The 20383-nt window shown below is 41.5% G+C and overlaps 1 protein-coding gene across 19 annotated transcripts in view; it reads right to left on the reverse strand.

Annotated features, from left to right (window-relative positions):
• Window positions 1-7220: 7220 nt before the first annotated feature.
• DROSHA (drosha ribonuclease III) overlaps window positions 7221-20383 on the reverse strand; it is a 112158-nt gene continuing 98995 nt past the window's right edge. For all 19 annotated transcript variants that reach the window (XM_074329034.2, XM_074329035.2, XM_074329033.2 and 16 more), the window contains 6 exons: window positions 17240-17381; window positions 15034-15116; window positions 14842-14945; window positions 12535-12627; window positions 11653-11699; window positions 7221-7639 (listed from right to left, as the gene is read on the reverse strand). In XM_074329034.2, coding sequence (XP_074185135.1) covers window positions 7509-7639; window positions 11653-11699; window positions 12535-12627; window positions 14842-14945; window positions 15034-15116; window positions 17240-17381 — 600 coding nt within the window. In that variant the 3' untranslated portion in view covers window positions 7221-7508. The remainder of the gene's footprint in view (window positions 7640-11652; window positions 11700-12534; window positions 12628-14841; window positions 14946-15033; window positions 15117-17239; window positions 17382-20383) is intronic.

Consider the following 20383-nt stretch of genomic DNA (forward strand, 5'->3'; position numbering starts at 1 on the left):
TACACAGAGAGAGCTGAGGCTGGGGGCTGAAAGGGCAGAGCGTCCACTTAGGACTCTATCAGGAGGGGAATGACCAAACACAAGGAAAAGTGACAGAGAGGAGAAGAGAGCTGTAGAAAGCTAGCAGTGGAAAACACAGTCCCCTAGGAGAAGTGACCTGGGAGCAGTGACCCAGACGTGATGAGGCCCTGTGTGGTCTCAGCTTTCTCCCCACGGGCAGTCTGGGCACTGGATGCAGCGGTGTCTATCCGATTGCTCTCTTCCATCACTGAGCAGTGGGTGTTATACTGACGATGCTCTCTCGAGGGAGACAGAAGGGAGTTTGCCATGCCGACCACATAGCACTTGGTGCCCCTAAACTGGACTCTTCTCCGCCTCCCCACCCACCCCTGGCCCTCCTCTGTTCAGCTGCCCATCTTCCTCTCTCACCACCCTGGTTGCTCCCAGCCTCTGAGAAACAGCTGGCCATGTCAGTCTCCCTTGCTTGCCTTCCTCCCAGGCCTTTGGTTTCTCTCCTTTCCTGTGAAATTTCGCTTTGTCCGGGCCAATCCTGCATCCCCACACTCCCTGCTTAACTGCTGTGAGGTTACCAGCAAGATGCCTCCTTGGGGAGGAGGTTATAAATGACCTCTGAGTTTTCCCACTGGGGTGTGTGGAACACTGGGGTGTGTGGTGATGCTGAGAGCGTCTCTGTTGGAGGGTGGGAAGCATTGGCAAGTGCTGCTGTCTCTATGGATTTCTCACACATGGGAGACAGAGACATGGCTGAGGAAAATGGAGCCAGGCCCATGCCGGAAAAGATGCGATCAAAGCAAGAGGAAGTTTTTTCCTGGCACCTGCCAGACCCAGTGCATAGAGTTGAAAACACTAGAAGAGTGACCTCAGAAGAAACTATGGCTGTTGTCAGGCTGGACAAAAACAAAACTGCTGTGGTCCCAGGGGTGTTTGCACCCCACGGCTATCCAATCGTTGTCAAGGCTTTATCTAGTCTGCAGCTGGCATTTGCTACCATGTTTCCCCGAAAATAAGACCGAGTCTTATATTTTTTGCTCCAAAAGACGCATTAGGGCTTATGTTCAGGGAATGTCCTCCTGAAAAATCATGCTAGGGCTTATTTTCTGGTGAGGTCTTGTTTTCAGGGAAACACGGTAGGTACACTGCACGGTGTGAGGACATCAATTAAGCTATTTAACGTAGCTCAGCTAAAAGTGATGGACCTGGGAGAACTGAAGAAGTAGAGAAGATGTACAAGTCACCCAAGCTCCGTGCAGTTAATGACCTGGGTGAAGTCACCAAGGAACCCACCCTCTGATCAAGGCTGAACGCATTCCCACGGGGACCTGGGAGGACAACGGAGCCACCTGAGGAAACAAGGACAGAATGTCACTGTAGACTTTCTGACAAACACCCTTTCTGGGGAATACGTTATTGTAAGAAAATGAAAGCTTATTTTGCCACCAAGTTACTTAAGCAGAAAGGAAATCTTAGTGAGTAAAATAACCCTGATTAGCACAGCACTACCAAGAAGCCTCAAGGGTCTGATTTCACAGCCCCGCTGGACTTTCTCCTCAGGCAGTTAAGCATTCGCGAGAAAATCCCTTCTCTTTATGTGGCTTCTTCAGCTGCATCATTTTGTGAAACAATTTTTAAGAGGCAAAACACAATAAACTGCCACACTTTTATTTCTCTTATCTGAGATAGCTCTTGAAATTTCCAACTAATCTTTAACATGGTTAATTTCTCCCCACTTCCAAGCCTCAACCATTAACTTTCTTTTTAAAAAGGGGGGGGCGGGGGGAGGGACAGACCTCCCTTGTGTTACTCAGCAAGAGCGTGTGATTTGTAAGTTTCTAAAAATCCTTCCAGCTCTGATTATTTTGACAAAACTACTTAACACTTCAAGCAATGAACTGCAGGGCATAAAAGTATAATCTGCAGAGAAAACCTTAATCCTCTGTAGTAACCTATTTGAATCTCCTCAAACATATTGCGGTGTGTAGGCCTGGAGAATTAAGTCAATTGTTTGATCTGAGAAGAAAGGCAATTAGGGCTCTCTCTTGATCTTTCTGGTTGAATTCTAGTCAGGGGCAGCCACTGTTCTCAACAGCTGCATTTGAGACCCCTATTATTGGAATAATAGAGGTGAGCATTAGAATCGCTACAGTTAAGGGGCTTGCTGCATTTTCATTATGAGTTGTTTTATCAGAGTTTCCAATCGTGATGAATTAATATGCAGCATACAAATGGTTAGCTAGCTGTGGTTTGTTTTTTTGTGGGGGTTTTTTTCCCCTGAAACTTAATTTAAAACTTCTTCCTTAACCTGAAAAACATTTCAGCAGAAATGAAAGAAAACTTTCAGAAGCAGCTATGTGGGTGATAAGATGGCTATGTTCATTCACAGCTAGGTTTGTGGCAGATTTCAAAGGGAGATCTCTTCAGAGGGGTATCTCTGGGTCCACTGACGGTGCAAGACAGATGGAAAGTCGAGTTGGGGTGATCTTGGGAGAGAACTGGGGGTTCTGCCCTTACTTACTTACAGCAGCTCCCAATTTCTAAATAGAAGCAGCAATCTAGTTGGAGGTGGCAACTCGAGGCTGTTTATATAATACAATGATATGAAATTGAATAAAGATCATGTGTCCATAGCAAGGAATTTGGAGAGGGAGTTGCTGCTGGAGACTGAGGCCATTGAGCAAAGCCTGTCCCAAATCACCCATTGGTGGCGTCACTGATGACGAAGCCTTTCCTTGGGCTTCTGTGGCTCGATCTCATCTTCTAGAATAAAGCTCCTGGAGCGATACTTTGCTGCTGGTCCGTTTACATGAGCTCCCTACCTCTGAGAGGTGTGAGCCACAGCTTCCGGGGAGACAAGCAGAACTGCTTCCCGCTGGATCCCACTGGGCTCGTGCTGTCCTATTACAGCATCTTGTTCCAAACCAAGTCCAAGCGCAGGACATGCGAGAGGATGCAGATGCTCCAGCCGCCAATGGGTCATCCATTCTCTTCGCCGTAGCCTGATTCCCGCAGCAGGGGTGCTGGGAGCACGCTGGGAGTTCTGCTTTAGGGCCCCTGAAGCTTGTGGAAGGATGGCCAGGCGCAGCCTGGTCATGTTTACTCAGCTGGCAGTGACGGGGAGCCCACCAAGAGTCCCTGGGACAAAGATGATGGTCGTGCCCACCAGGAGCTTAGTCTAGGGGGCGAGATGGGTGAATCAAGGTACAGTAACAATACAGTATCACTAATGTGTCAGGAAAGAGCCCAAGGATATACACGTAGCCTAAATTTAAGTCCTGACTTGCAGGAGACAGTTTCCGAGCTGAGGCCCCCAAAATAAGTAAGAGATCATTAGCAAGGAGCTGGCCTAGTTCAAGCAGTGCAAAGTCCTGGAGCAGAGAGAAAGGAGAATGTGTTCAAATATCTGTAACCTGTTGTGTAAGGCTGGAGTGCTGTGTGAGGGGTAGGGGCCAGCAGAAGAGGCAGATGTCCAGTTGTGAGGGAATGTCATGCCCTTATAAGGAATTCGGGCTTTATCCTATAGGCAATGGGGAATTCATGAAACAGTTTAAATAGGACAGCAACACGATGAGATAAACTGTTTAGAAAGAGAATGGAAATGCATTTGAGTTCTATTGATGCATAACAAACGATCACAAACTTAGCTGCTCAAAACAACATTTCTTGCCCAGCCAAGACGACACATAGAATTAACCATCACAACCATGCACAAGGATGTGAGAACTGGCACTGTTGAAATAACTCTTACTTGCGGTGGGGAGGGGAAAGAAACCCTGAAATATACATTTGCCACAAATTTTGAACCTAAATCTAAAATCACGTCTTTAGATCTAATACAGAGGATGAATAGTAATGACACCACAAGAAAGCAATGCATCATATCCAGAATGTGGGAAATTCTCCGGAAAGACTGACTGGATTGGAAATCAACTTATTAGGGAAAATGAGGGAGAAGTGGAGGAATGTTCTAGATTAAAAGTGCCGTGAGACATAAAAACCAAAAGCAATGTATGGATCCTGTTTGAATTATTACTTGGACAAACCAGCAGTACATTCAACTATGGGCTGGTTATTAGAAGTTATTAAGGAGTTTTGATCATTTTATTAGGTGTCATAATGATCTTGTAGACAGCAAATATGTGACTTGAATAAGACTTTTTGTCACAGGAAACAGAGTCAGACACCAGGGGAACTTACATCATTTCTCACGGAGGTTCAGTTTCCTCTCATTCCCACCGTTCCCTCAGGAGTGACTCTCTCCCTCTCTCACCCTCCAGATGGCACCTTCGTGTACACAGACGTATGCATTTCATTTTCTCAATAGTGAGCTCCTTGAGGAAAAGGACTCTTCTGGGCCTTTACTCTTCCATGCCCAGGATTTAGTAGATACTGCAAATATTAACGAATCTTAGAATGAATGTTCTCCAAGCCCCGAATTCAGTAAGAATTTGCTTTATTTCATATATTTTAAAAGCGTTTCTCAACTAGGGGTTCTCTACCAGGGGTGATTTTGCAAAGTCTGGAGACACTTTCAGTGGTCACAACTGGGGGAAGGGATGCTACGAGTTTAGTGTGCAGAGGCTAGGAATGCAACTACACATCCTACAATGCACAGGACTGTCCCTCCTGTCCCCAACAAAGCAAGATCTGGCCCAAAACGTCAACAGCGTCCTGCCCTGCTCCATGCCCTGTAGGTTCTACCTCCTATGCATCTTTCAAATCTGTTCTATGCCAGCACCCCCACTCCCACCCAACTCCTTGTTTCAAGCCTTCATCACATCTCCCGTGGAATACCACCATAGGCTCCTAACCCATATTCTTGCCACCTAATCCTCGTGCTCCCTTGGAAGGAAATGATGTCCTTCCCCATCTTGCAAACTCAGTCTCATCTTCAAGGTTCAGTTAACTCAGGTATTAATCTGTGAAACCTTCCCAGTCGGCCTACTTTCCATCCCTCCCCGCCCAGTCTCATTCAGAGGCCCTTTGTCTGTAGCTGCACCGTCATTTAACTGTCTCCCCAAATAGACCTCAAGTGACTTGTGAGAAGGAGCCTTCATATTCAGCCTCCAAGAATAACAGCATTTAGCACAGTCGAATCAATGTATGAGTTTACAGTCTCGCTGGCACTTCTCGTGATCAGAACTGGAATGTTGGGTTGGATGAGAGGCCGGGTGGAAACTGCAGTCACAGTGGCCTGCTGAGCTGCCTATGTGGCTGGTTATACAATTTGGATGCTGGCGTCATAATTACTCTATAGAGCCAGTGGGCTCTGACGTTGTGTTTGAGGGACTCAATGCAAGAGGTTCTCTAGTGTCTTATGGACTTAATTTCTCCAGGTTTCAAGAGCCATTAAAATGGACAAAGAACCATAAAAGGGCCAGAATACTTAAGAGAGGAAAAGTCAAAGCCCAATGCAAAGTCCTGAGAATGCTGGCTTTGGCATTGTTTTGATGCACATGCAAGACTCATGAAATTCCTGGTTTAAAACGTTTACTTTCCCTTGCTTTTTTGTCTTTGCTCATAACATTTTCAAAGACACTGGATGGATCCCGCACTCTTTCCCTTCTAGTCCTGCTATCTGTGGGGAGGTGGGGACAACCTTTTCTTACAGGTACCATCTCATATCTTTATAATTAACAAATTAAGAAACCCTAGAGAGGTCCTCTCTCTCACTCTTCTCTCTAGTGAGTGAGTGTGTGTGTGTGTGTGTGTGTGTGGTGTGTGTATGCACGCACGTGCATGGTGACCCTTAACGATGTATATGACAGCATCGTCTATGACAGCAACACACTGCTTACAACCTACACATCTTTCATAAGTTAATAAATTATAGACTATCCATAACTGACATGTAAGATATGTATTAGTATGTAGCCATAGTATGTAGCCATCAATGTAAATGTGGATTCAACACTGAGAGATATGCAAGATATATTGAAAAATACAAGTTAAAAATGAAAGGAAATAGAAACCATATGTATGGTACCCTATCGTTAAGGCATACTTGAGTGCATGTGAGTACGTGTGGGTATATACTCAGATCCAACAACATACAAAATAGAAAAAAATCTCTGGGTGATGAAACCATACGTGATTTATTTTACTGCTTATGCTTTCTACTTTCTCCACATTTCCAAAGTAACATTTGTTTCTTTCTCTTGCTAAAAAGCAACATATTCTCCAAAATTTTAACAATGTGCACGTAACATTTAATTGTTATACAAATAAGAAACCCTTCGGATACCCGAATAGCTCACTCTCTCACCTCCCCATCTTAAATCAAATGATGTCCTTTCAGGGAGATCTGCCCAACCATCTGATTGAAAACTGCACCCATCCTGCTTCCCTGCTTTATTTTTGGCCATCACCTAGCTCACCATGTGACTTAACAAATGTTTTCCTTCCTTGTCTATTGTGTGTATTCCTGCACTGGCACACGCACTCCACTTCCTGAGGGCAGGGAGTTTTGTTCACTGCTCTAGCCCCAGAGCCTAGAACAGTGCCTGATACATAGCAGGCACTCACTATGTATTTGTTAAAATAATGAATGAAAGCACATTCATTTTAAAAAAAAAAAAGTCTGCTTTTATTAATAACCCAGGAGTGTTCAGTTTCAAATAACACTTTTTAAAAAAATGTCATATCTTTCACTGTAATGTTAGCTCTTTGTCGCAGGACCACTTTGAACTGACAAAAGCTATAAACCTCTCTTCCAGCTCCCCACCCCCTCCCAAAACCTAAACACACACATAAAATTGAATACAATTTCAGGAGGTTCTGAGATTTCCCTGAAATCTGTCCATAAACTTCGTAAAGAGTCCACTGACCCCAGGGTGAGAACGTGATTTAAAGTGTCATGTGGCATAGAATCATGATTTCTCCCCTATTCTAATGATTCAAAGAAAATATGTAACTCAAATATCAATAGTTCCCCCTCCCATTAGTCAGTTAAATGTTAAAGAGATTCCATCTACAAAAAATTCACTGCTTAGAGAGGGATAAGTTCCGTATTTGCAGCTGAGAACTTGATAAACATCCAGATGAAAGCTGTAAAACCTAGTTAATAATCCAGAGACTTCAAAAGTATAGCTGTTAGTAAAGAGTAGTTCAAATGGCTGGTAAAGTGAATTTTTCACTGGTCTGCTGAAAGTCTGGAATCATAATCTCAGACAGCGATAGAAAAATAAGATCTACTCCACATAGAATAAATTTTTAAAATTTTATTGTTTAAAGAAAAAAAATGAAGGGAATATGCACATCCAATAAAGGGAAGTTTTCCATTAAATAGAAGAGAAATCAAACACTTGGTAATAAAGACCATCCAGTTAAAAACAGAATATTAGATCAGTGAAACAAGGATAGCAATTTGACTTTGTGTTTTATTTCAACAGGCACGCTTCATTCATTGTCTGTAGGAAAACTAGGCTAGGTCTCCACGGGCAACAGTCACAGTTATTAAGCAAGTAAATACGCTACCACTTCCGTGTCCTCCTTTATTTCTTTATGTCTTCAGTCTCATCTGGCTCTTTCTCTTGGTGCTCTCTTTCCCACCTCATTTCTTTTAACTCTTGTCTGTATTTCCGTTCAATGAACCGCTTCTGATGGGCCATCTGAGGGAAGTTATCTGACACGAGGAGATATATTTTATACTTAATAAAGGACAGTCACTAGTGCAAAGAATGATGCAAACCAAACATATACACAAACAAACACATATTCATATAAAATACATATAGCTGTATTTTGTAAAGTGAGAGAAAAAAAATTGTTGGTTTTCTTCCCTTATTCTTTTATCATGCAGAAACACATTGGAGGGCTGGATCAGCACCCCTGATTCTAGATTTCAATGTATGGTGTGACCTTGAGTATAAAAGGCAGCAAGACATACAGGAATGTTAACAGAAAGACATGAGGCTTCAGAATGATTCCAGGCAGGCATTTTAACATAGTTCTCCTAGCAAGACGTGATTTTCAGGGAGAGAGCAAAGGGTATTGTAAAATGGAGTTCAAACAAAAACTTCAAACAAATAATAACATTATCACACAATGAATGAACTAATCAGAAACAGCCTCAGAGACATAGAGGAAAAACTGAACGTTGCTAGATGGGAGGGTGGCTGGGAATGAGGGGGAAGGTGAGGGGATTAGAAAGCACAGTCGGTAACCACAAGATGGCCACGGGGATACGAAAGTCAGTTTGGGGAATATTATCAATAATGTTGTAAAGATTTTGTAGGATATCCGATGGACACTTGTCTCATTAGGGAGACCCCCTCAGGGATGCTGTAGATGCCTGATCACTGCACTGTACACCTGAAGCTGAAGCTGAACAATAATGAATGTCAACTACAATTTTATAATTATATATATACGTATATATTTACGTAGATAGATATATATATATATATATATATATATATATATATATATATATATATGTGTGTGTGTGTGTATATATACGTGTATATATATATGTATATATATATTTACAAGAAGCGGAGTACAGCATTAGGAATAGAGACAGTGGAAATGTGATGGCTGTGTGCGATGTCAGAGGGATAGTGGATGGGGAAAGGGTGGTGGTCACTGTGTGAGGGATATAAATGATAAATGTCTAACCATTACATTGTTTTGTACACCTGAAACTAATAAAAAAATGGAAAAAAAAGATAATCACATTTAGCAATGATAAAAAAATAATAATAGTAACAATAATAATATTATCACACAATTATTTACCAAGAAATAAAGTTTCTGAAAGGTGCTAAAAAAGATCAGACAAAAGGAGGCTGCATTCTAAGTCACTATATATGATAATTCTAGTTTTAAAGTTTACCATGAGAAGCCCAGAGCTGTATCGGCAACAGCAACTCCAATAAAGCACTTTTATTTGGTTACAGGACACACGTCGCTCAATGGCATAGTTTAAGCTATTATTTAGTTTGACATTTGACCTTGTACAAGAGTGTTGACAGAGTGGAAATTCTGATTAAGATTTTAAAATTTTACAATCCATCTATGGTCTGTAACAAGTGCAGCAATGGAGTCAGAAATCGAGTATGGAACAAAAAATAGTCATTGGACACACTTTGTCAACAAACACATACTTCAACCACAAATGTCACAACAGAATGCAAGCATGAATGAGAGCGACACAAGTTGTCCAGTCACACAGGAAAAATGCTGCTGTGCTGCCAAGCCAGGAAGGGGGCTGTTATATATACATATATAAGAGGTGCTACTTCATATTTAAACATATGAAGAATCAGAGATGGGGGAGAACATAGCATGCCTGGGGGAAAGCCTTTTGTTTTTGCTAAGGTTGAAGCATAATAAAAGTGGCTATAAATATTCAGCATATTCCTAGAGTCCCTGCCCCACTTTATACAGCATCCCATCCTCACCCCAGATGAGAGAAGGGACAGGCAAGTATCCGAAAAGCAGGTGGTGAATCAGTGAAGAGCTTGCCTGTCTGACAGTCACTGATTAATTTTAAACACAAGAGGAATATAATGGCACCTATATTTTAGACATAAAACAGTAATAAAATCCTATCGTCCAAATGAAACTAAACTGATTCCTTTTGTATTATATAAATCACAGGTTTCAAGTATTATAAGTACTTAAAAAAAAATACATCAAACAAATCCCAAAAAGTTAGCTGTAAAGCAAGTTTCTCAAACAAACCCTACCTTCCTCAGTAAATTCTACTGTAAATTTTAATCTGCATTAAAATAATCACACATATATACATAATGCAAATGTGTATTATATACATTACACGATACACACTTAAAATCATCCCCCACTCCCTTACACTGCGAGAGTACAGTATAAGTATGTTTTACAGGTACACTTTTTTTTCACTTATTCTAGTATAAGCATATTGCTGTATCATTACCTTTCAAAAATACTTTAATGGCTGCAAAATACTACAACGTTTGGATAAAACAAGGGTTGGTAAACTATTGCCTGTAGGCCAAATACAGCGCTCCCCACACTTCGGTAAATAAGGCATTACTGGCGCACAGATACCCACTTATATGCTACTGTCCAGGCCGCTGGGCGGCCATGGCAGAGTTGAGACACCGTTGACAGAAACTGTATGGCTTGCAACTCCTAAGCATTTACTATCTTTACAGAAAATGTTTGACAATCCCTGGGATCTACCATGATTTATTTAAACATTTCCCTACTATTAAACATGCAGTTTGATTTACAGATTTCTTTTTTGGCTATTTCAAATCAAGTTGTCACAATTACCATGGCATGTGATTTTTAGTTCATAACTCCAATTACTTCCTTAGGTTTGACTCCTAGAAATGCAATCTCTGGATCAAGAGAATGAACCTCTTTTAGGACCGGATACATGCGGCCAAAGCACTTTCCAGCCTTTTAAATGGTTCCTTCCTATCAGCATGTATGAGGGGGTCAGTCTCAGAACAGGCTACCACTCCAGTACGCTTTTATCATTGAAAGCAAACAAACAAAAACCTGTGTAAAGATAACCTTTAACACTCTTATAGCAGAAAATGGAATCACGCTTTTATTTCAGTATGTGATTGTGCATTTATATATAACAGATGACAAAGTTCCCCAACAGAGTCAACTGAAAAATCTCGGTGAAGATCCCACAGACCGCGACGCTGGGTAGGGCTAGCTTCTGCCCCCACTGACTCCTCCTCCTGACCCTGCCCCCAGGACTCTGTGGTCTGCGAGTGCACCTGGCTCTTGGCCCTCTGGTCCTCCCTGGAATCTGCCCCATGGCTGAGGGGCCTGAACCTCTTCTCATTCACCTGCCGGCACCTTGCTCTCTCCCACATGTAGCTGGTACTTGAAGCATAATCGAATTGCTCTGTCATGTTTTGCCCACAGATTCTGCTGTGCAGCACGATACACCTCAGAAGAACAATCCCTTGCACTTAAGCCTTTAAGAAAGACTGCAGTTCCGTACATGGTCAATTACGTAATTGGGGTTTCTTCAGCCCAGCCATCCCATTCTTGGGACTCTATCCCACAGAACTAAAAGCACCACTATACAGACATTTACTGTTGGCAGTGATAAAAAACCAGGAACAAAATGCCCACCAATAATTTTTAAAAAGCAGACTAAAATACAACACATGCACAGCATGACCTATTACGCAGCCATTAAGAAAGAATGAATTGAAGCCACTATGACCTGCAAGGCTGCCTGGAATGTTAAAGAAGAGGAGCAAGAAAAGATGCACAGAAGTATAAATATTATCCCATTTTAATAAAACAATGGCCAAAAACCAAAGAGAAAGAAACCTTTGCATGCGTAAGATAGTAGAAACTGATGAAATACATTTTAGAAATATATGGAGACGAATACACTAAGTGGTTCACATGGATTACTTGGGCTGAGAGTGTGACGCCACGCACGAAAGGAAAATGAACAGCAAAAAGCATTCGGGAATACTTTTTTTTTTTTTTTTAATTATAAACCCATTTTATACATGTCTCACATTCTACTAAACTCTGTGTGAAGAATAATTATGAAGAAAAGAATATCACATTTTATCAGTACTTACCATTTTTCTATTTTCCATTTTCTTTCCATAAAACACTCATTACATTATGAACATATAATTATAGAAAAAGAGATAGGCTTACATTTTTCAAGCGCATCCATTGCTGCTCCCATTTCCGCTTGCTGAATGCTATTAAATAAAATAAAGGTAAGATACACTTTAATTTAAAGATTTTTTTTCAAAAACAAATGGTATGGCTACAAATTATTCAGACTGATTTTCATGTTTGGTACATAAAATTTTATCTGATTACTTCTACTGTCACATACCGAATTGCAGAGATAGGAATATACCCAAGGGCATGCAGAAATGTCATTTATTTGCACAAAGCCTATTTAAGTTAATCGTTCCACACTTTTAATACTGCAATAAAATGCCTTCCATTTATATTACATTTGAAGTATTTCATATTTAAATTTGAATATCCTCAGTGTAAACTTTAAACAGGTAAAGAGTAAAAAATATATGTATAGACAGACTTCCAATAATTTCTCCGTTTAAAATATAGATTAGAGGGTTCAAAGAAAGGTGACAACAGATATAATTCTTTTTACCTGAAGATACTAGCATGTCCAACAAAGCTCAAGTGAGTATCGATAAAAGACCAAATGTCTAAAGGCTGTTGCACGTACAAAGTGTTTCATAAAATGCTTGCAGCAATGCTGGGTACTCTGCCGGGTAACTAAATCTGGACAGCCCTTACCTGTGCACCAGGTAATGTGGTTTCCTTAAGGTAGCCAAAGCCTCTTGTGCGATAGCATACTCACTACCCAAGGCCGATTCTCACATTTGGGGCTGGGCTTGGAGTGGGCACTGATCCTTGGAATTCACTTTGCTATTACCCTCGAACATTCTATACTCTAAGTTAAAAAAGACAGACTGCGGACTGGGAAATACCAAGGAGGGATTTCTCGGACACAGGGGACGTCCATTTAAAGACATTAAAAGTTTCTTCTTCTCATACCTTGGTCCTTTCCCACAGCCTATTCTTTCTCCCTTGAAGTAAACAGCCACAGTGTAGGTTCTAGCATGGGATGGCCCCACAGTCTGCAGAGTCCTGAAAGGGAAAGGAAAGATTAATTATGCTAAAGTGTAATTTCGTTGTTATTGCTAATATGTAACTCCACGAAAAACCATGTACTTATTGCTCAGACAGAGGAAAGTAAAAACAGCAAGAAAATTAAAGGAGTAAGTTTTTGATTTGCTAACCTGACAAATACAGAAAGCTTTTGAAATAGAAACACTTTTTAATTGTAACACTGATTTATATATATTTTCCCCAAAGCATTATAAATAGTATCTGCAGTCTAAACATGAAGTGTAAAATATTTTTAAACAATTTGAAAGTGTGCATATTCCAAGTATGATAAAATAAACAAACTTTTATTGGTGAAAAGTTAACTATTTCAATCTGATCATTGTTTTTTAGTGCTAATCGTAGCTAAAAATCATAAATATTTGGGTAATCTCAAGCCACATCCAAATGGTTTTACATCCTTTATGAATTCTTTCTAACGTCTGTTATCTTATCAGAAAGATCACAAAATACATTTAATGTGTGAAACTTCTGAGATCATTTCAAAGGTATGCTATAACGCTGAGTACACAACACAACTGCCAAAAAACAAAACTCCAGGTACACTGGATTTGAATGATGCGGTGCAGATTTCAAATGCGGTAAAACTGATAACTTCATGGAAAAGGGAAATTAAAAGTAGCCAACGAAGATAATGGAATGAATACAGTAATCCTGAAAAAACTATGTAAAACAACCCCTTCATCTTGAAAAAGAACAAGCTCATTGTGTGCTTTCATTTGGGCGATTTATGAGAAGGGAGCAGAATCATTTCCTCTGTGTTTATACTCTCCGTGGGATGAAAGCACACGGGTGGCTTCTTTAAGGTAACACTTATTATAGTAATCATGCCTACATTATGAGAAGTTTATCGTCCTCATTTTATTTATTGAACCTTAATTATCACTTTGATGAGGAAATACTTTGAGTCTTTCAAGGAATACAGTTGGGATACTCATTATGCTTATTAGCCACATAGTAAAGTACTATTTCTAAACATTTGAGGTTCTTTTTCCCAAAAAAGGAAACATTGTTTAGCAGTGACAGCTTCTTGGGACAATTCATTAGTAGCTTGCTATGGGGTAACACAACCTTCCCTTGCCCTCAGTTTTTCTTTTAGTGAAAAAGCCTGTATCATGTTGTGACTATTAATAAAAACACAAAAAAGGATTTAAAATTCTTGGCTGCTACTCTGGTATTATTCCTTGAATATTCTGAAATTTGAGAAAATCCACAGAAAGGGGGCTTTTATTCCCTAGGGACACTCACACAAATGGGTGTGCTTACAGCAGTGTGTGCAAAGACAAGGGGTAAACCAGTCTTGAAACTAGATTTTTAAACATCCTTAAAAACACATCTCCAGGCAACACCTTGGGAGGCAACCCACCCATTTTGATAATTCTTCCTTTTTGTAATTCCTCTTTGAAACCACCTCCTTTTTGTAATTCCTCTTTGAAATCACTTTCTGAATCAACGTGTGAGTGTCTCAAGATAATTACTTCAGAATCAAACCTCCTGTTTTCATCAAAGCCAAGTGTCCTGTGTGTAGTGACCTGCCTTTCTTTTGAATGATTTTTGGCTACCACTCAAAGAATAAAGATTTATCGCTAAAGATATTCAAAACTACTCGACAGCTTTTGATATGCATTCTGAGTAGTTCCGAATATTTGAATGACACAGCAGCAGTAAAGAACTGCCATTTCTTCCAGTGACCGCCTGAGAGAGAGAGAGCATATCAGTCAGGCAACAGAGACAGAGGCCAACAGGACTGTGGAGAGGGAGAGGGAGAGAGAGAGAGAGAGAGAGAGAGAGAGAGAGAGAGAGAGAGAGAGAGAGAGAGTCCAAATTAAGCATACACAATCTTCTAGTCGCACAGCAGAGGTTATGAGAACTAAGACAAATACAAAAACTTGTATAAAAGTGTTTCATCTGAATTGTTCTCATCTTGGTCTCCTAATCTTAGGATGTCTTCTCACAGGATGTAGTTCTCAGAGCATTCTAGGGACAGGAGAAAGCCTAGATAATCAAGTGTGATCCACTTACTTAGAGCTAAAAGACAGAAAGGCCCAGAGTCAGGAAGTCTTCACCCAGGTGCCCGGACACGCTGACCCCACAGTGGTCAGTTCCTCCTCCAGAAGCCAGAGCATCACGTCTAAGCTTGGCCAAGCCGATGGGCTGTGGGCAGTGAGTACTCACTTGTACAGAGGAATGTCGGGCTCTTTTCCTTCTGTCCTAAGTGTCAAGCAGCACTGCTGAAGCTGGGATTTGGGGTCGTTCCAATCCTGATTCAGAATGAACTCCTGTGGAAAGTACCCAAGCAGTTAGTAATGGGTTCTGGGATCACCGAGCATAAAGCATATAACCAATGTAAAACTTATATAAGCTTACTTTTAATCGTGGAAAGAAACAAACATTCATGAAAGTGTGAACATACTCCAAATCCTTGTCAATGTACAGTGCCGCGATAAACGCTGAAAAAGAGAACATTTAAAAATAAACCACAATGTGCTGCCATTTACCAGAAAGAGGAAGAGACCTAGACTTTTAAGAAACTCCTTAATAAGGTTTTCAACTTCCAGGCCCCCTTTACTTTTTAGCATTACCATTTCATCCTTCTTGAAACAACAGCTACTCGGTCACTAATATGAGAGGCAGTAATACAGATGTGTGATTCAGATGCAAAATCATACATAGAGTACAAAGACCAAATTACGTGGTCATTTAGCCCCCCAGCTACAGGCTAAATGACTAGCTCATTAAAATGATACACAAAACGCTATTGTATAGCAGAGAAAGAATGACATCTGGGAATATAACCATGTCCACATCAAATAAATCAAAACAAACCTTGAAGATCACATATGACATCAGAATGAGTTACAGCTTTGGGGCCTGCCATTCTCAACACCCATCTTGATATCACCCATTTACAAGGGCATGTGTTACATGTCACGGACAGAAATGGGACAATTCAGAGAGTCAACTGGCCCAAACAGAGAAAAATGTAATACTGGGCATCATGACAATGTAACAACATACCCAACTTTGAATTAATAAATGGTAACCCCAAAGACAACTTCATTAAAGGTACCTTAACCAAATAAACAAATAGCAAGTTTTTAAAAGAAGTTCATTGAAAAAGAGGTTCTTTTAGGTCTCGTGGTCAGAGCGCCTCTGGTGTTTGTAAATGAGCTAATTTTGCATGATAGACTTTAATATTTATATATAATTCCAATTGTCAAAATACCCTAACATTAAAACGTTCCCCCAGTAAATGGCCCACTTATTTTAAAGTAGCACCAGAAACAATAAAATTATGTGTATAATCCTTTAGTTAGTTATAACAGGATTATTTATAACGTTACCAGACCATCCAGAAAGTACAAATGAGACTTGTACATAGCTTTGAGCTCATTTGAAACAATGGATAATGGTTTTAGTATTTAATATAAATTCTTCTTCATTCTTTTAGGCCCCTATATAAAGGCTGCAGGGTGGCCAAAAAGCTAGGATTCACTATGATAAATCTTCACAATCTGTTATTGTGTCACACAAACGGGTGTGATGGCTGAGCATTGGGATGGAGGGGTGCAGAGGCGGGGGAGGGGATGGCACCTCAACACAGATTAAACATAAAATGTATGATTCACATGTCTTCACTCCACATTATTCTTCAAACAAGCTTTGGAGAACGGCATAAATAAAGCATAAAATTAAAATAGAAAACAGGTTTCTGTAAAAGTCAGAACACAATAATAATGAGAAGAGGCAGTCAGATGGCTCAGTTGGTTAGAGCATGAGCTCTGAACAACAGGAAGGGTTGCAGGTTCGATTCCCACATGGGCCAGTGAGCTGCGCCCTCTACAACTAGACTGAAGACAATGAGCTGCCGCTGAGCTTCTGGAGGGGTGGCCAGATGGCTCAATTGGTTAGAATGCGGGCTGTCAACAACAAGGTTGCCGGTTCAATTCCCACATGGGATAGTGGGCTGTGCCCCCTGCAACTAAAGATTGAAAACAGCAACTGGACTTGGAGCTGAGGTGCACCCTCCACAACAAGACTGAAGGACAATTACTTGGAGCTGATGGGCCCTGGAGAAACACACTGTTCCCCAATATTCCCCAATAAAAAAATAAAAATAATAATAATGAGGGCCGGCCCGGTGGCTCAGGTGGTTAGAGCTCCAAGTTCCTAACTCTGAAGGCTGCTGGTTTGGTTCCCACATGGGCCAGTGGGCTCTCAACCACAAGGTTGCTGGTTCGACTCCTGCAAGGGATGGTGGGCTGTGCCCCCTGCAACTAGCAACGGCAACTGGACCTGGAGCTGAACTGCACCCTCCACAACTAAGACTGAAAGAACAACAACTTGAAACTGAATGGCACCCTCCACAACTAAGATTGAAAGGACAACAACTTGACTTGGAAAAAAAGGCCTGGAAGTACACACTGTTCCCCAATAAAGTCCTGTTCCCCTTCCCCAATAAAATCTTTAATAATAATAATAATAATAATAATGAGAAGGATAAATGTTGGCCCATCTGACTGAAGCTGTGAATCTGCAGGCTGAGAGAAAAGCTGCGTGTCGTAGGACTCACATTCCAAAAGGTCTGCCAAGGTCTTGGTCCTGAGCGCCACCGGCCTCTTGGTCTTGTCATTGGTGATGGCATATTCCTGCATGCCCAGCTCCTCCGCCACCTTGGCTTGCGTTCTGTTATTCACCAAAGAGCTTCGCAACAACTGGCGAAGAAATTGAGGTACATTTAGAAACCATTTCCCTTTTGGTCTCTCTCCTGCTTCGGTGTGGGGCGCCCCCCAGCCTGAGACCATGTCACCGATCAGGTCAGCAGTGTAAACAACAGCTGAAGTCCTCAGCCGCTATCCCCAGGCATCAGGGACAAACTCCACATTCTTCTAGCTTCTCCTTAATACCTTATTTTGCTCCTGGATTTGACCTGACTGACATTTAAAATAGTTCATTTAGTTGTTTAGTAGCAGTGAGCAATGTTGCAGGGGATGTTCTACTATGATTAAAGGTTACAGCCTCCATTAAGTTTGATGCTATTAAATACAGGAGCATGACAATTTTCAAAAATTAACTTTATTGAAGGGTAATTTACAGACCAGAAAATGCACTCATTTTAAGTACAGTTAGGTGAGTTCTGACAGCCCTCTCCATTCCCATCACCGCAAACAAGTTCGCTGTATCCCTCTGCAGTCAACCAATCCGACCCACTGCCCACCGGGCAACCTCCACCTGCTTTCTGTCACTGCACATTAGTTTTAAAGGAGCATTTTTAGAAAGTCTAAAATAAGTTTCAAGTTTCACGGCAGTGATGCTTATTTTGGTGTTATAGAAGTGATATTTTAGTGAATATTACTTAAAATACTTAAATTATTACCACATTTTCACTTTGACTATTTTGAATATTTGTACTACAAACCCTGAGTCACAGTGTTTCAAACTGAGACCCTTTACCTTTGATCAAATGAAAAAATATAATTTTCCTATTTCAACTTCAGGAATTCAAAACAAAGAATTTCTACTAGGAATTTCAGTCAGCTAAAAATCCTGCAAAAACTACCCAAGTAGTAATACTAAACAGTGCATGAAAATTATGCAACCAAGCCTTGGAGGAGGTGCCCATAAAACAAGCCCAGCTTAGGAATTTAACATTCACTAAGCACTCACTGGGGGGAGGCAGGGAGGGAGGCCGGGGAAGCCGGTAACACAAAGATGGGAACTCATTACAGGCTGATGACAATTGTGTCCAGTCTGTGAGATGGGGGGGGGGGGGGGATAGTGTACCCACAACTAGGACTTTTCTTATAATAGATACAACAAATTCTCGGCCTATGACAACAATTCTGTTAAGGAATATTGCTGACACCAGGGCAAGGGAGCAGGAAGCAGCTGCGAATTGTGCTGGTTTCACACCCCTTGCATTCCTTCCGCCATCACACTTGGTTTATTAGATGCAAGTTTTATGCTCTGTGGCTCCATAGTGTCAACTGAGCATATGAAAATCAAGATTTATTCTCAACGCCTGAGATTGCATCCTTGACAATAGATAAATAAGAAACAATATGTTCTTAATTTGTCTGACAATGATTCATGAAGGAGAATTATAACTTGATCTTCATAAGCCATGCTTGCTGTTGAGTTACAGACTATTATTCTTTTGCTTGTCTCTGCTCCCTTCCTCTTCTTATTCCCCCTAACTCTATCTTTCCTTCAATATAGTGTTTCATTAAAATTAATATCCACAGAGAAGCTCAAAATTAAAAAGGCCTAGCATATAACATTAATAGAAGAATGAACCAATAGGGAGCCCACCAGCCTAATATCTTGTAATTACAGAATAATTAAGCTGGAAGGGAGACATCTTTTTTGGTTTGGATTTCCAATGGGAGGGGAGAGGCTCTCAAAGTAGAGGCCATGGGGGAATAGCAGAGTTATTTTGAGAATACGACTATGCTGAGTAAGTTGAGTTCTCTCTCAATATGCGCTTTCGGTGAGAGGAGAAAACGGATTAAGGCTGCATATATGGAGATCCTATGCCTCCGAGTTCACAGCCCGATGTATACGTGAGCACACCCAGACCACGACACATCACTGGTTAGGGGGCCCCTGCTGCTGCCCCCCAGTGTCAGGGAGCCTCGCTCACTGCTGCACAGTCCTGCTGGGGAAGGAGGAAGGCAGTGAGGAAGCTTCCAGGTTTCCTTAAAATAGGCCCTGACAGGTCTGAAAGCAGCAGGGGGGCCGGCAGACAGTGAGACCTTTCTGTTCCTGACCAAACGCAGATCCTGAAGCAAAAGTCAGTAGGGGTGAAGGAAGCTCTAAATCTCCCATATTTTTAGAGTCAGTTTAAATTTAAAAGATGAGTTGAAACGAAGTAAGACCTGGGCTCTTTACAATACAGTCTGAATGGCAGTTCTTTAAATGAGAACTTCCCTCCTTGGCCATTGCTGAACTCTGCTTCAGAATGAATCATGCTGTTTGCCAACAAGTGGGATCAACAGGGGATCACAGGGCAGAAAACCACCTGAAGTATGGCAGTTCAGTTACCACCAGGGAGGCCAGTTCTATGCCAGGCCTTGTGCTGATAGCTTGAGATCCCCAGTGAGCAACATCCCACTGCTGCCCTCTGGGGGCCGCTCATCTCTGAAGGAAGCAGCGCACAGATTGGCCACTGTCACACACTGTGGTAGCTGCAGTGACAGCAGCGGCCATGGCACACGCAAGTGCTCCTCTCCACCCCAACCTTCCAAAAAGGCCTCCTGGAAGACCTGACCCCAGAGCAGAACTGTTTCAGAGGCTCACTGACCTGGCTGTTACATCAGAATCACAAGGTACGGTGCTCAGGCCTCTTCCAAGAACCAAGGAATTAGAATTTCTGGGAATGTAACGTGGACATGTGCATTTCTTTAAAAATCTGATAAACATAGAGTCAGAACTGAAAAAGAATGAGTCTGCTAGTGGGAGAATGGTGAGTACTATGGTTTTGAACGTTTGTGTCTTCCCAAAATTCCCATGTTGAAATCCTAACCCCTACGGCTGATGGTGTTGGGAGGTGTGGCCTTTGGGAGGTGATTAGGTCGATTGGGTCATGAGGGTGGAGCCCTCGTGAATGGGATTAGCGCCCTTATAAAAGAGGCCCCAGAGAGATCTCCCGCCCCTTCCACCCTGAGAGTGCGGCAACTCTGCACTCAGAAAGGGCCTCACCTGACGGTGCTGCACT

Source organism: Rhinolophus sinicus, chromosome 3 (assembly GCF_057876585.1).
Source record: "Rhinolophus sinicus isolate RSI-liver-muscle chromosome 3, RSI-T2T, whole genome shotgun sequence".
In the NCBI taxonomy this organism is placed as follows: domain Eukaryota; kingdom Metazoa; phylum Chordata; class Mammalia; order Chiroptera; family Rhinolophidae; genus Rhinolophus; species Rhinolophus sinicus.